This window comes from Ammospiza nelsoni, chromosome 3 (assembly GCF_027579445.1).
Source record: "Ammospiza nelsoni isolate bAmmNel1 chromosome 3, bAmmNel1.pri, whole genome shotgun sequence".
Lineage (NCBI taxonomy): Eukaryota > Metazoa > Chordata > Aves > Passeriformes > Passerellidae > Ammospiza > Ammospiza nelsoni.
In genome coordinates, this window is record NC_080635.1 from 97,337,219 (window position 1) to 97,354,076 (window position 16,858).

Here is a 16,858-nt window from a genome sequence, read left to right on the forward strand (position 1 = left end):
TCACCAGGTGCCAGAGTGTATTGATTCTTTGGAAAGGACAAATCCATAATAAAATTGACTTACATTTTATACAAAATCTTTGATCTAGGTAAATCTGTTTTGTTCATGACTGAGAGGTTCTATTCTCCTCCAGAGAATTACAGGGTAGAATTTTCTGCAAAGTCTTATGGCAACCATGTATGTATTAGTTTCTATTCAGCAGTGGTTTTGATTTGTTTTCCAAAAAGGACTTATTTAAAATTGTCTTTCTGCAAAAAGCTGGGCTGTTGCTGGAGTAGGGTGTTTACTTTTGATTCAAGGTTTATTTGAAAGTGAAATTTGGAAAACCTTTAAGAGAAGGAACAGAATACAAACAAAGCAAAACTTAACAGCATCATTTCTGGAGCTTTGTTGCTGTCTTAATTCAATGTAATGTCATCTGCAGAAGAAACAAAAATAAGAAATACAAAGGTGATGTATGGGATATGCAAAATTTGATTCAACACACAGCAGGGTACACTGTAATAATATTAAAAGAAAAATAAATAAACAGAGCATTTAACTCTCCCCAAACAAGCAAAATACTTATCATAACTAACAAAAAGCTCTCATAGCTGTCATCAAATTCTGAGTTACCTTAGAGTAAACCTTGCAATACCATTACAGATACAAGGGAAGTGGTGAATGCTGTCATGTGCAAGAGCTATAATGATGGTACATGGCAGCCAACCTGAAAACTCTCTGTGCCTCACTTTGAGTTCCTGGTTCTGATAGATTCATAGATAACGGTGAACAGAATTTGAACTTTACAACCTAAGCAAAAAAACCGCTTCCTATTACTAAGATGATTCAGGTTTGGAGCAAGATATGGGCTTGAAGAAACTCAGGGTGTCTACTGAAGGAAAGTCTCCATGACATTATTATATGAGAAAAGAAATTATTTTGTGAAGGTAAAGCTATGCCTTATGTGAATATCAACAGAATACTGTCGTCTCTGTAGCCACCTTTTGTCTCCTCTGCACTGGCTGTCTCGAGGATCAACACTTGAGAATTTTTACTTCTTAACTGAGCTTGTACAGTTTTGCAGAAGCCAGTAGTGTCAGTCTGTATCCCAAATATCCTGAAATCCTGGGACTTTGGTTTATTTCTGTCATATGGGCTGTGACATATTTCATGTGGTACTTACTGTCCCAGCTCTAGGTGGTTTCTTTCGCGCCCAACCTGTCTCCTTCTTAGTGTGACTCAAATGGGTGAAAAAACCTAATCAAATCCTAAACATTTTACACAGATACGTGCCAGGACATCATTGAAAGATGCTAAGAAAACATACAGCCAGCTGAATTCTCTGCTGTTCACTTCTGAAAGGGGATTTACAAAAATGATACTCCAGGCAGACTGTAACTAATGTGACATGAATTTGCTTTAGGTGAACCAGGAGAAAGAGGAGAAAGAGGATTTCCAGGCAGAGGACTGAAAGGTTATCCTGGACCAAGAGGTCTTCCAGGTAAATATAAGAGAGTGAAGATAGAGAAGATAAATAGTAAAAATTTGCTCAGAACTGATACTACAAGCTGTCTTGAAAAGATAAAAGGAGTCCATTAAGCAATAAACTCTGAAATTACAGTTCTTTGTAATTTTTACTTCATAGGTGGTGATTCAGTCAGAAATCAGGCTTAAAAACTACAAAACAAAAAGCCACCTCCTCATTTATTTCAGTGATTAGAATAATCACTGAAAAATGTAAAGAAAGATTAGAAAAAATGAAATGAAAGATTAGAAAAATTGTAAAGAAAGCATTTAAAAAACCTACACATGAAAAAATTGCCTCTTTTAATGTATCTTTTATATATTATGTACACATACTATTATATATGAAAATAAACAAAAAAGGCCATAACCACCAGATTATCTCACTGGCAGGCACAACAGTCTTTAAAATTTTCAGTCATAATTTAGGAGATTATTTTATTTCTGAGGTAATTAATTGCAGTGTTATATAACATGGCTCCAGGAGAGATTCCTGCTGATGGCTGAAGCACAGCTGGCCTCTAGTGGCCAGCGAATGAACATAAATATGTTATTTGCACCAGTATTTCTACAGTAAATTTCTGTGTTTATCTAGCAAGACAAACTAGTCATATTTGTTCTCTTGTGAAAAAGGAAAAAAAAAAAAGTTGAGTATTTACTGATCCCACGGATGTCTGTGTAACTCAGAGGTGTTTTCTGTAGAAATTTATCATTGGAAGAGGCTTCTTGAAATCACTGTTTTTCCTTTCTTCTTTGAAGATTTAGAAGGCAAAACTACTTCAGTGCTCAGCAGTTCAAATCTTTACATATATTTCCCCAACCATCTGAGTGAAAAAAAAAAAATTGGTATTTCTTTTTCCAGAGAGCTAATGAAATTCTGTGTTAGCAAGTAGCATCTACCCTGCCCTAGGTCTTGGCAGCAGGGTTGGCTGAGTAGAGCACCCTGCAGAGCTTTGTACAGCAGCAGACCTGCACTAGTACCCCTGGAGAGCACTGGGACTGAAATTTCATTGCTGTAGCTGTGTAATCACAGATTGGGTGTCAGGTAGAGGAAAATTGTCCCTGTAAGCTGGCACCCCTCTTGGGAATCCCCTGAGAGCAGTGAAAAACCATCCTCATCCAGCTTTTAAGGACAGGGTGCTAATTATGCTATGCAAGTCCTACGCTGCCGAGTTTAGCCCCGCATCCACTTTTGCAGGTGAACCAGGCAAAGCCAGCTACGGGCAGGAGGGCCGTGACGGTGACCGAGGTCCCCCTGGGGTGGCCGGGCAGCCGGGGGTCCCCGGGCCCCCGGGCCCTCCTGGCCCTCCTGGGTACTGCGAGCCAGCCTCCTGCAGGATGCAGGCGGGACAGAGAGCAGGGAAGAACGTGAAAGGGCCCTGAGAGTGCCACCGTGTGTCGCCATCGGCTCACATCCCGCACGGACAGCTGAGGACGAAGTCACGAACGAAGGAGAAATGCAGACATGTACAAACCTTTCAACCAAGGTTTCAGTAAGGTGTTTTTAACACAGTGGTTGTACATTCTTCCAAAAGGAGTGCTTAGCAATACAAGCTGGAACAATGGTGCTTTCAGAAATACACAGGTGCTGCCTTCTCCTTTTGGGGGGAAATAAAAGGTACTTGTCTATTTTTATTTTTGATTTTGTTTAAGAAAGATTTTCTGTGATTTTTCCTCCTCCCCTACTTAATCCCTATGTCCCTGTATGATGTACAGTGAAATAATGTCTTCAGTCATCAAATAAAAAAAAGGATAGTTTTATTTACTGCAGCTGGATCTATTCTTTCATACTTCTAAATTCTAGCACATACTCTTCATGCACAGTCACTTCACACGTGTCTTGCATGAAATATGCTAAACCTCCTTCAGCTCTTCAATTCAATCACAGAAACCCAGGTGGGAGGTTCCTATGAAAACCTGCCACCCCTGGCACTGTTTATGCTGCCAGTATCTCTAAAGGTAAAATCACAGGCTCACCATGAATAACTCATGAGGAATAACCACTTCATTTTTTGACTTCAATTTGTGTTGCATTTGTAATTCCATATGAAGCCCATTGCAGCTTGCCTTGTTATATGTCACATTAAAATAAAAGGCTAGTAGCCACTGTCAGCAGAATTTTAAGTCCTATAAATATGCAGTTTTCCTATAAAAGATTACAAGTCCCCAAATTAATAATTTTTTAAAATATATGGCTGATGGCCAGAACAGCAGAAGGCAGCCATTAGGTGGCCCAAGTTGTCTTTTTTAAGATACTTAGTTTTTAGAGGAAAATGTGCAATGTGGGTATTCTGTTCCTCTCTTTATAAATTAAATTAATTTTGGTTTGACTTTACCTCTCTGAACTTTATTCTCTCTTCAAGACAATGATGAAACCACCCTATGATATTTCTTTTTTTCTCATTATTGGCTGTCCAAATTTTCCTATACAAGCTTTGGCACATTTGTTTTAAGCACTGATTTTTCTCCTAGCCCTTAACTGTGTGCTCATGCTTCAAACACTTGATGCCATGTGACCACAGAGAGAAATAACAAGATCCATGGAGAATTTCGTTTTGCATGTAACATGTAAGATAACACTAAAGGAAAAAGTAAAAGTATAATGTTTGCTTCAAAAGGAGTTCTTGAAAAAAATAGTAGTTAAACCTACCTCAAACCAAAGTCACCAAAATTGGCAAGTGCAAAGAATTGCATTTGTGAACAAATCCAGAAGATGCCACACAAGGTGAGCGGCTTGGGAACACATAAAGGGATTTTCAAAAGTTTTTGAATTAGGTCGGTTTCTACTGACTTGGAGCAGAGTCCTCAAAAGTACTCCTTAGGTAGTGGAACAAATAAAACACTAGTAAAAAAACTGTAGTTTCACCAGCAAACTTTTATTTTGACTATAAAGTGTGTAAAACTGCTGAAAAGGAAAAAATCTCACCTGATAACAGAATGAAAATATTGTTTTCTGTACGTAATGCATAAACATATGAATCAAAAGAAGCAAACCCCCCCCCACATTTAAATATAACTGTGAAGTGCTTTAGAAAATATAGTCTGAAAAATGCATAAAATTCTACAATAGAAGGAAATTCATGTAGGAGCAAAAATATGCATATGCAAAATTCAAATAAGAATTATTACAATCAAACAAATTCCAACATTGAGAGTCAATTCAATGCAGAATCTCTATAAGTGGACATTTTAAGATTGTGACAGATTTTCTGCTTTCGAGCTGACTCACAAGTTTTAACTTAAAGAACAGAAGAAAAACTTCTCAGGCCCATTGTAATTCCTTATGGGATGCATAGGTTAATTTAATTCTCAATTCCAAATCTTACACAAGAATGGAAAAGAGGTACTTGACAAATGGTAGACTGTACACTGGAACATACCAGAGATTGGATTTTTAGTAACAGCACATTCAAGTAAAATAAAGATTTGGAAAATAAAGACAGGATTATGAATTTAAAATAAAGATGTATTGACTATGGTGATACAGAAAAAAGATTTTGAATAAAGCTAGAAGATACAGTGCAAAGAGACTGAGAGGTTTCACAAGCCACTGTCAGTGTGCCAACAATTTTAACCAGATGCTCCTGAAATCTTGGTGAAATCCCAAGTAAATCTTGTTCTCATCTCCTTCAGGTTCAGCATCATAAAATTCTGTGAGATTTATTGAGCAGAAGACTAGTGAAAATCTTTTACCCACCATGATCTCTGTCATCACTTCTAGTTCTGGAGGTTTAATTGCAGGGTGATAAATATATATTTTAACTCCTCAGTTACTTCAGTATAGGCAGGAACCCAGAGAAAATCATAATGAGAACCAGTTTATAGACTTTTTTTGGTTGGACAAGAACTTCAAGATCATTGAGTCTGACTCTTAACCTGGCACTGCCAACAAATTTGGTGGCCTTCTGGCAGGGTTGTAGTGGTGATGGAGGAAGGAAGAGGAAATGACATCATCTATCTGGACAAAGAATTTGACACTGTCCTACACATCCTTGCCTGTAAACTGGAGAGATGTGGATTTGACAGACAGACAGACAGACCACACTAAAAGAGTTGAGGTCACTGACTCAATATCCAAGTGGAGGCCAGTTCCTCAAGGGTCCATATTGGGACTGTTTAGTCTTTGCTGGTGCCATGGACCATGGGATCAGGTGCATCCTCAGCAAGTTTGCCAACGACACCAAGCTGTGTGGTGGGATCAACGTGCTGGGGGAAGGGATGGGACAGAGGCTCGAGAAGCGAGTTCATGGGAACCTCATGAGCTTCAGCAAGGCCAAGGTCCTGCGCCTGGGACTGGTGATGGGTTGGGATAATCCTCAGCATCCATCCATCCATCCATCCATCCATCCATCCATCCATCCATCCATCCATCCATCCATCCATCCATCCAGACTCCCCAGTTTACAGAGCCTTCCTATCCTCCAGCAGATGAACACTCTCACCCAGCTTGGTGTTGTCTGCAATTGACTGAGGGTGCCCTCAATCCCCTCATTCAGGTCACTGATAAAGACACTGAACAGGATCAACCCCAATTCTGAGCCTTGGGGAACCCCACTAGTGACCAGAGGCCAGCTGGATTTACACCATTCACCATCACTCTATTAGCAAGAATTCATAACACTGCTGCCAAATATTGAGCTAGGAGATAGATGTATTACACAGCTATAGATTATGTACACATATAATTAATATAAGAGTTTATATATGTTTTTTGCCTCAGCCATCACTGGGTTCAAGCAAGTTAGTATGAACTGCTGCCAAAAAATCTTGAATGTTTCACAAAGGCCGAAGTCTCTATAGCCAAAGAAGCTCTAGAGCACTATTTGGAGCTCCCAAATTATGTATGAAACCAAGGCTAAGGAGGATTACACTACATTTTGTGTCCTTGAATACTTCGTCATGATCTGAGCTCATCCAGAGCCAAGCAAAGATATACAACAAAATTTGTTTTCCTTCAAATATGAAAAGTGTCAGCAGATGGTATTTTGAAGGTTACTTGAAGGACAGAAGGAAAAAGAAACCAAGTTTCCCAAGAAACATTTGTTTCAGAGACAGCAGTGTTAATTCATCCTGGCAAAACACAGAAGTTGAGCTTTACATACAAAGGCTGCATTTTTGCAAATGTTGTTAAATTGCTTAGATAATTGTGTGAAATGTGTTTGCTTGACCTGCTCATCACTGTATTATTTTTTGGCCATGTAACCTCTGCTTCCTTTATACTTAAAAAATGCAGTTGCTGCATCTCCTCTGCTCACGGGCCACAGGTAGAGAAAAAATATCTATATTTTGTAGGGCAGGTTCCTCCTGTGGGATTTCCTACAGCTTCAGTTTTATTCCCTCCCTTCAATTTTTTGTTACTCCTGTTCTCTTTTGCCTGCTCTCTGTGCATTCAAAAGCATGAGTAAACCTGACAGCTTCAGACAATGAACAAAACAAAATTTCTGGAGTCACTATGAAACTGGAAGAAAGAAAATCAAGTAAGTGGTGAAATTATTACCTAGAGTCCTTTAGAATGCCATCAGCCTTTTTCCTCCTGGGAGAGTTAGAGAGGAAGAGAAAAATGAAAATTCCTACAGTTCCTAAAGTTCAGGGAAACATTTCTTGAATAAAAGTGATTAACTCCTACTTGGGCGGTAAGTTTATCTGCATTCAGAGAATGCATTAATTTCCATAAATTATATACATATTAAGACCAAGGTTTTGCATTTAGTTGGCTTTGTTTGTTTGTTTTTTAATCCAGATTGTAGAGCTCCAGGTTTAGGAAGCACAAGCCTGACTTCAGCTGGGGTTAAAATCCAACCCCCCAAATTCAGCCAACCCACCCTGACTTCTCCCCAGAGCCCACTGCAGTGGCTTTGCTTTGTGCCTCTCCTGTCTCCTGTCTGCAGCTGCATCCTCCCTCTCGTGATTTGACACAGAATGAAAGGCTGACATTTTTGACAGAGCCACAAACAGAAAGTATGCAAAATATTTCCATTTCCATCCATCCTGTTTCAGATGTACATGGCCACACAATAATGTAAAAAGTTATTTTTCATCCACTTAATACATTTCCATTGAACTGAACCTTAAATGCTGCAAACCAAAAATATAAGGAAGGAAGAAAGCAACCAGTCATCATGTTCTGTGATTCATTCAGTGACAGCTGCATACAATTCAGAAATGAAAGAATACAAAACACCAAGGTATGTCATTGAGAATCCTTCAAACATTCAGACTGGAGACAGAATATATTTACATTAAAACTGCAGTAAGCAATTAAATGCATTCGTGTTTATAGAATAGCAGACTAAAAGAAAACTGCTAAAAGACATGTAGACTCCAATCTTTTTGGCTACAACCTTATTTTGGTTTAGAATCTGTAATATTTGTTAGCAATTAATATTTGAAAACCACATTTCCTTACAGTATCCTGAAGCTTGAATTTTCCACTTAAATACCAACCATCACAAAGTCAGGTTTAAACTTGTTCTCCATGGCTTACACCCACCTATGTGCACAGAGGTGATTTAAACATCCATCCAGTACAATCAAATTGTAGTGGACATATCAGGTTTCAGGAAAAATTTGCATGACTTGGTACATCCGGAATCTATGAAAAACTCAATATGAACACACCCCAAATCAGCAATGTTTTGATTTCTCAGTTACTTTTCTTGTTCTAACATTTCACATTGAAGCAGTATTACTACTGCATTGGTAAAACGCAAGATTAAGAACTGATTTTATGTAGTCTGTGTGGAGAAACAAGTTTATAAAATGCTAATTTAGCCAGTGGGGTTTTTACAAGATTTTACAAAATGTTTACAAGATTTTACAAAATATTTACAAGATAAACATTTCAGAAAAAAAAGAAAAAAATTGAATGTACATAGAAATGAAAAATAACATTTCACCCTTGCAAAAAAGAAGATCCAAAATACTTTGTGTGATTATCCATTAATTAAAACCCCCACTTATTTAACAAAGTTATGCATACCTAACATCTGTCATAGCCCACAATCATAAAATGTAAGGGAAGGATAGATAATCAATCCTGTTTCTGTATCACAGTGCTCTTTTAACATTGAAACCAGATCCAGCTTAAGGTAAGAAAATTGGTTCTCAAAACATTGCCAGGCTGCACTGCTGCCCAATTGTACCTGGGATGCTGCTGAAGCTTTTACTAACCACAGGTGAGTCCCTCCTCCCCTGGGGACAAACATCATTGCAGGGGACATGAATGGTGCCTGAAAATGAGATGTTACCACAACACATTCTTTTATAACATACATAAAACACAATATAATAATAAACACAAAATCTTAGCAATATTATCTTACAATAATTATCCAAGAAAGGCAGTATTTCTGCAAATACCACCATGCAAACGAAAGAGATTTGAAGAAAGAAAATAGAAAAAAGTAACTCTCAAGAACAAAATCAGAAACACAGACTGTTGTGCTGTGAGAATACACATGGCTGGGTCAGCTCTTGTTCTGCTGGGCCAGTTATGCCTGGGCTGTAATCCTTGTACTGAAAGGATGTTTTGCACTCCACCATGTGGACAGCAGGAGATCTGCTGCAGCCTCGGGAAAGCTTCCCTCTGAGGAAGTTTCTGTACTCTCTTTAGGCAAACTGAGTAGTTCTCTACGTTGCTATTTAAAGAAAATCCCAACATGTGCTTAATAGGTGATAAAGCAACTTGACATAAAATATAAAAGTCTGACCCGGAACTAGGATAAAGCTTAAAGAGCTTTTAAAAAAGGTTTAAAAAAAATTGTCAAAGTTATTTCACTTCTGAGTCTTGTTGCATGTAAACAAACCCAAAGCAGAATAAAAGGCCTTATGCTACTGGAAAAAAAAATAATCCCTCGTGTTTATTTCCTTGCAGTGCTTACTGCAGCATGAACTGCTCAAAACAGATATAAAACTGATAAGCAAATTGCAAAAGAGATTAGCATCCCCTCTTCCCTCCCTGGCCTCCTGCCCAAAAACTAAGACAACATCAGTCTGAAACTGCAAAGAAATTTCAGGGGCCAAACCTGAAAAGCATGCAGACACATGTTTCCAGCTACTTTCCACTTTCAATTCTAAAAATGTGAATTAGGAGCAAACCAGTGTGAAGTAAAGTTAAGCAGGGATTAGCTCTGCTCTACCCTAGTGAAGAAAGTGGCATCTTAAAATAGGTACTCAGATAGCCCATATAAAAAATTACCCGTTTTCTCACATGAGAAAATTAAAGTGGGCTTTTTAGCAAAATAAAAATAAAAATAATGCAACAAGATAATTACCAAAGTTACCTGAAAATCAACTGAAAGCATTCAAATACATTTTAGAAAGACCTTTCTCTTTAAGCCTATAAAAAGAAAAAGGCATCTGTAGGAAACATAGATGAAAAAATAAAACTTCCTCAAATATAAAAAGTGTTCTGCTTCCCAATAATTTCAAGTAAATTAAAATACAGCAATTGCATCTGGCAGATAACAGATGCTGGGTTTCAGCAAGCTAAAAGCCCCAAAATATACAGATACCACCAAAGTGGTGCAATGGTCTATGTACAGCCTTCCAGGATGGGGCTGCTTGGGAACCTCTAAGTCACTCAAGTACTAATTCAAGACAGCACCCTTTTCAATATTATCACAGAAAATGAAGTTCAAAATTACCTTCTGAAGTAAAAAATGTTTAGATTATACATATATTGGAATTACTAGAGAAGTAACAAAAAAAAAAAAAAAACCAAAAACCCAAAAAAACCAAAACCAAAAAGAAACAGAAAATGTTTATGCAAGATACCTGACCAGCAGTTCCTTTCAGAGAATGGACACCAGTATGTGGGGCTGCTCCTCTGGTGTCCATGTTTAGACACTGGGATGTGCTGGTGCCAGGCTGTGCTCTCTGGTTGGGCCATGGCAGCAGTCGGTGCCTCAGTGCCCTGTCTCAAGCTGCCTCACCATTCCCAGCCCTCCCACAGCCCCAGAGCTCTGAGGACCAGGACTGGAAGGGTGATCGGTTCCACAGGGCAAACCAGAACATGCTCCATGGGCACAGCAGCTCTGCAGTGGGAGCAGCTTGTGTTGAGCTGAGCTCAGGCAGGACCATGTGTCCCAAATGCACCTTCACCCCAGAAGGACAGTGCTGCCCACAGAGCAGGGGCTGTGCTGGCCTGGAAAAGGGACAGCCATTGGACAGACATCCTGAGGAGTGAGGGCTAAGAAGAACAGGAGGTGTAAGGACTGGGTTTGCCTGTGGGCTTTAGACCCCATTCTCACAAGGAAAGATAAAGCACCCTGACTCCCCAAGGCGTCCCCAGCTGCAGGGTGTAGTGCAGCTCCTTCAGGAAATAGTTTCATGGTGTGCCACAGGTTTTCTGCCATCTTCATTCCTGCTGCCCTCTCCTGTCCCAGGTGCTTACTCTCAGCCTTCCATCCCTGTGTTTCCTTTAACGTCCTTTTGTAGCAAGCACCTTCTCTCCTCCAAACACCTAACTGATGAACATGTCAGGGATCTGTGCTTTCCCTTTCAGAAAGTGTCCTGAGTGCCCCAGCTGCTGCCTGAGTTAATTCGGTCACTTCTTGCTCTCATCTTGTTCCTCTGCTCTGGACGCAAGTGCTAGGAACTATTTAGAACAAATGCCAATGTGCATCTCTTGCTAGAGAATCCCACCAGTCATTCCTTAACTGCTTTTGAGCAAAACCCAGAATTCAGCCAGATTCATGTATCACAACAGCTTCTCTGGAAGCCAGGACTTTCAATTTGACAATACTTCCCTGGTAGCTCAGTACTGCTCAAGCACAGTTATCAAAACTACTTCCCTGCCTAATGTGGGAGAGTGACTGCCTTCCAAACAATGGGATAAAAGCCCTCAGTATGGCTTTGTACTACAGGAGCATTTTGCAGTTGTGGGCTATAGATGTTTGTGTTCTCTAAGCAGCACCTTCGCTTTCTATTGCCCTGTACAAAATTCCACAGGACTAACTTAGGGTCATCTGTTTCCTAATAACCAGAAGTGAAATTTTGGCCACTCCTACTCACTCCTTTTCAGGATCATCTGTGTGATCAATTTTCTTCAGATTTTCTTTTGCTCAACCATTTGAACTCTACATGATTTATACATTGTTCTGTTTCGTTCATCATTGACATTTTCTGTTACTGCAGCCTTTACTAAATGACTGAAAACTGGATGCTGTTGCTCTCAGCAGTACACCTTTCTAGGAGAGTTTTGTATTTTTTTCCGAATTTCTCTTGAACTCAAAAAATTTTGTGTCACCAGTAAATAGGATCTGTGAATTGTGTACTGTACAGATTCCATGTTCTTCTCAAGCTGATTTCAGCATGTGACTATTGCAGGAGGAAGAAGAAAACAGTGCCATCACCAAGATTAGAGGCTTGTGAAGTTCCATTGTTGGAATATGCACTCACCAGCCTCTGCTCTAAAGCAAGGGGTCACCTTTGCTGTAGCAGACTTAATAGCAGAGTAGCTTGATTCCAGACCTTAGTAGCCTTATTCAGTCCACCTAATGGTTAGAAGGTGTGCCAGCTCTCAGTCCAGAGCACTGTCAGCAGCCTCTTGCATTTAATATCTGGGGTGTGTGTAACCACGACTGAAGGAACACACAAGCCCCCAGCTGGGACTAATTCCAGTCAGGAGAGACACTTCTGGAGCTACAGCCGGTGATCTTCCAGTCAGTCTGAAGCTCCCTGTAGGACGGGATAAGGAGACCACAAACACATCTTTGTTTCCTTTTTTGCCATCTTGGATGTGCCTGTAATGGTGGGCAGCATTCCTGGAGCAAGGCAGACCCTTTTCAGAAGGTGTGTTGGAGCCTCCTTGGGGAACATGAATGTTGAGTCTGAACAGAGTTCCCAGTGCTCCAGCTCAGGTCCTGCATTCGCCGTGAACGAGTACTCTTTGTGACTTCAGAAATCTATTTTTTCCATTGAAAATTCACCACCAGCAAGAAAAATAAAGCCAGCTTACATATGAAGGCATACATAATGTCTTAAGTTATAATAAAATTTTTTTTTTTTTGAAGAAAGAAGTTTATGAAAATTATTTGGGCCTATTTTCTGTTCTAAGCAAAATAAATAAGAGAAACAACACATGGAATGCACTCTGGAAAATACATGACATCATGTCATCATTATGACACTGCAAATAACATAGAAAAAGGCTCAATTTTGTGCCTTACAAATTATCTATATACCATGCAGTGTCGAGAGAAAAAAAATAATGCACCAAATATTTCAAAAAATTAAATAAACTTATTGGAAAGAGTGAAAAGTGACCGTGAACCCAAGTGTCAGGGGGAGGGATTTTATTTTCTGCTGGTGCGTGAGCGAGTCTGTGACACATGGTAGTAGCAATCCGCCGGGTTGCACCTCCCGCTGGCTCCAGGCGGCCCCTGCGGTCCCGGGGAGCCCGATGCTCCTGGTGGGCCTGGCAGGCCTGCAGCTGGCAAAACAAAGCTACAATTAGCAGGGTCCTCACCAGAGCACGAGCAGTGCCCTGCTTTCCATCACCCACATCAGGTGCGCTCCAGCACATCCGCAAGGAGGCAGGTGGGGCTGACCTCACGCTGCGATCCGGCTCGGGAGGAAAAGCAGGAGTGCAAAACCAGGAGAAAGGCCTGTTAGTTCATAAATAACAATAGCAGAAATAGATCTGGAGACTTGTACCTGCAGGGCCAGGCGGTCCAGGGTTACCAGGCAGTCCAATTCCAGGCTCGCCTCTTTCCCCTTTCTGTCCTCTATAACCTACACAGAATAAAGATATGAAGATAAGAGCACCCTCTTATTTTAGGTAGGAATTTTCTGTATATCTTGTTGACATGAAATTACCAAGACAAATATAATTGAGAAAGCACATGCTCAGTTCTCTTCTTCAGAATTCTTTTTTTTTTTTCGAAACCACTCTTAAGTTTATAAGTTCCTTCTGGAAAATATGAGCATTTCTAGCTCTAACTGTTACATCATCTGTCAAAGGGCTCTTGCTTTGTTCACTAGCTTGACCCTTCCCCAAGATTTTAAGTTACCTGAAATTCCTCTAATAAAGAGCCAAATGCAGATTTTACTCTCTCTGTTCTGCATAAATCCTTACACTTGCACTTTTAGGACTTTTTGTAAAGTGGTAGTTTTATGATTAGACATTCTCCTGTATGTGAGAGAAGTCCCACTCCCTGGCCACTTCTTTTTCCTTGAACTGTTTTTAAAAGTTTTATTAGTTGGAATCTTTAGAGCAGAGGACTTATTGCCACAGTAAAATATTTTCCCGATTATTTTAAGTTAAGAGTGTACCTTTATTATGCAGGAGAAAGGATGAAGGCATTTTTAGAGGAGACACCTGCCACAAACCCTTACTTCAAAAGGGCTTACAAGGAAACACTTCTGTACCCAGCACTTCAGATGCTGGCATGTAAGGTGACAAAAGTTTAGGGTTAATTTGCTGATTTCTGGTCACATTTGGAATGAAAATCTTCCTGCTTCAAGGACCAGTATATTTTTAGCATCACCTATGCCATACAATAAACTATTGAGTTCCTCCTCTTGTGAAGAACTGTTACTTAGTTTGAATTAAAAGAGAAGAGCACAGCCATGCCAATCCACCTGATGTCCCATGAAGATTAACTGGCACTGACAGGTGGATGGCAAAGGCTCTCTTTCCAGTGTGGTATGGTCTATGCAACACTGCTACCTTACAGGATATTCCAGAAGGAAATTACTTTGAGGGCTGTGGGTACCAATTCAGGGTTGCCACAACAGACACAATGCAGCAGGAATGGTACACGGAGCATTCAAGCTTTCTGTTACACACAAGCTCATTATACACTTCAGTAGAAAGTCTGCTATCTGTTGCAATCATTCCAGCATGCAAAACAGAGCATCAATCATCTTACTCCTCTCAGCACCACAACAAGGAAATTACAGTGAGGCAAGAATGTTATAAAATGCATGCAGGGTGCTATACATAACACAACTAAAGGAAATCAACAGTTTAAAATCTCACAGAAACCCAAATTCAAATTAACCATGCATTCTGGTCACTGAGTTATGTTAAGCAGAATTGTACAAGGCATACACACACACAAGCTATAAAGACTAAGAAAAAGGAATATGGAGGTATTTGTATTGGATTTTGAATCTTGGATTTACTCTCCAATGACCACAGTAATATTTATAACTACACCAAGTTGGTTTGTTCTGAAAAATCTTGTGCAACTTCTAGTATTGCTGCTTTTTGCAAAGCTCAATAATACAACTACAGAATCCATTACATGCCCTATTTATTTTATATTTCTCAATGTTTTTTAATTTACAGTCAACAGTTACAATGCATTTCCCACTACAAATCCAGTTAACTCTAATTTTACAGTGGACTTCTGCCACTAATGATTTGTTTTGCATTTCTTTAGTTATGGAGAAGAGAGAGAAATCAAAGGTACTATACATCACATTTACAATCTCCATGATAAACATTACTGCAGGTCTTTGACACACCATAATTGAAAACAACTGAGATAGACTGAATGATTCTGTAAACATCACTGGAACACAAGAAAATAAGGAAAAAAGCCGCTACAATAGGACAAAGAGCAGCATGGTTTAGTGATAAACCCTTATTCACTGTATCCAAATACACATGCAAGGGTGTAGTTTTTACATGGTGGCAGGTAAGTTCTGCTAGCACTGAAGTTTAATACAAAAATTCCCAAATACCTTGTCTAACAATAAGGCTTTATTTGATAGAACGCAAGAATTTTAATAAACAGACTTATATGTAAACAATGTGAACAATGTAAGGTGTAATTCTGGCAGAAAAATATTTGATTTTTAATGAGGTATATTTTGCTCAGAAGCAAGGCCATGATTACACCTCTAGAGGATAATATCACCTTCTTTCTGAGCTTAGACTGACAAACTCACACACAGTCAAAGGAAAATATTACCATACACACCAAACAGATTTATCATTTTTAATGTAAAGGCACATATAAGATGCTATCTACTTTTCCTGGTAGAATTAAAATTTCAGTAAGAGGCACCTGCTTAATTAAAAAAGTAACTGTTTTAGCAGAACCTTTCACTCAGGTCCTAGAAGTTTTGTTGTGATTTCTGTAACCCCAAATGTTACAAACACATACCCAACGTGGGCAGTACAGTAAACACTTGGTAGCAGTATATAGCAAGTTTGTGTTCATACAGATAAGCTTTTGCTCATAGATGAGGAGTCACAGCTGGAATTCCGCTCTCAGTTTGGTGCTTGCCACAAACAGCACAATCAGAAGTGTCACTACTGCTACAGCCTCAGCTCTACATGGAAATGACAGAAGTTCATGTCCATGAACTCAGAGGTGAAAGGTATTTAAACTGCTCCAGAAGCTAATGCACCCACATCATGGAGACCCTCTTCCATCAGCATGGACAATGCAGCACCTGAAACTAACATGTCAAGTATCTGAGAAATCTGAGGTTCTTTAATACAAATACAAGGCAAAGAGATGGCCCCCACAGGGAACAATGAGACCAAAGTACCCACTGTGCTTTACTGTGCAAATACTCTGTGTCCTTAAAAAAACTGCAAAGCAACAGAGAGGGTGCCAAGACGAAGCCCCCTCATCCAGCCCCCAGTACATGTTCTGACTTCCTCCTGTATGTTACAGCTGTCTAGCTGAGGGAGCAGCTGGGTTTCAAATCAAAGTAAAACAGGTTAACTTTAACCTCCACAGCAGAGAACAATTTGCAGGAGGTATCTTGAAGCCAGTGCAGCCATTTCAGAGGAATGACTGTCTATAGACAACATTCACTACAATGGGCTCCTGATGTCAGCCAAGGTTTCTACAGGCTTCCACCATACAAATAAGTAATTTTCATAAGAGACATAAACTTTACAACAGAGATTACCAATAAAGATAAGGAGCTTTCACTATTCATTGCATGGCATTTTTATTTTCTGAGCTGAGCTATTTTTTTTTTTGATTCCTTGAGGCTACCATAAGTTATGAGGACCTATAAAAATATTTTCCTCAATTTGACAGAAAGAATGAATTTTAACTAGGATAGAATCTTTTCTCTATTGAAAAAAGAAATCAAGTAATATTAACATAAGGAATCTCTGGATTGTTAAGTTATCACAAGGTGCAGTTCATCTAATGGACCAAAATTCCCTTACTATTACAATTTTAAAAATCCAATTAAGTCAGTGGAGTTAATTGAGCTAGATCCTCTTACACATGACAAGCTGTCTGTTTACAGATGGATGACACTGATATATCTTGTTTGTAAAGACTTGAAATAAACTTTCTAATTCTGTAGGAGGTTTTAAGGTATAAACATACCTTAAAACTCATGCAGAGTAAAGTCCCTCTGTTCTCCC

General features: G+C 39.4%; 2 protein-coding genes across 2 annotated transcripts in view; one reads left to right on the forward strand and one right to left on the reverse strand.

The window, feature by feature from the left end:
• COL9A1 (collagen type IX alpha 1 chain) overlaps window positions 1-2,889 on the forward strand; it is a 62,089-nt gene extending 59,200 nt beyond the window's left edge. Inside the window, exons 37-38 of the mRNA XM_059468854.1 lie at window positions 1,406-1,483; window positions 2,705-2,889. Coding sequence (XP_059324837.1) covers window positions 1,406-1,483; window positions 2,705-2,889 — 263 coding nt within the window. The remainder of the gene's footprint in view (window positions 1-1,405; window positions 1,484-2,704) is intronic.
• Window positions 2,890-6,271: 3,382 nt separating this feature from the next.
• COL19A1 (collagen type XIX alpha 1 chain) overlaps window positions 6,272-16,858 on the reverse strand; it is a 179,437-nt gene continuing 168,850 nt past the window's right edge. The window contains exons 49-50 of the mRNA XM_059468666.1: window positions 13,165-13,242; window positions 6,272-12,940 (exon numbers count right to left, since the gene is read on the reverse strand). Of these exons, the coding sequence (XP_059324649.1) occupies window positions 12,804-12,940; window positions 13,165-13,242 (215 nt within the window). The 3' untranslated portion in view covers window positions 6,272-12,803. The remainder of the gene's footprint in view (window positions 12,941-13,164; window positions 13,243-16,858) is intronic.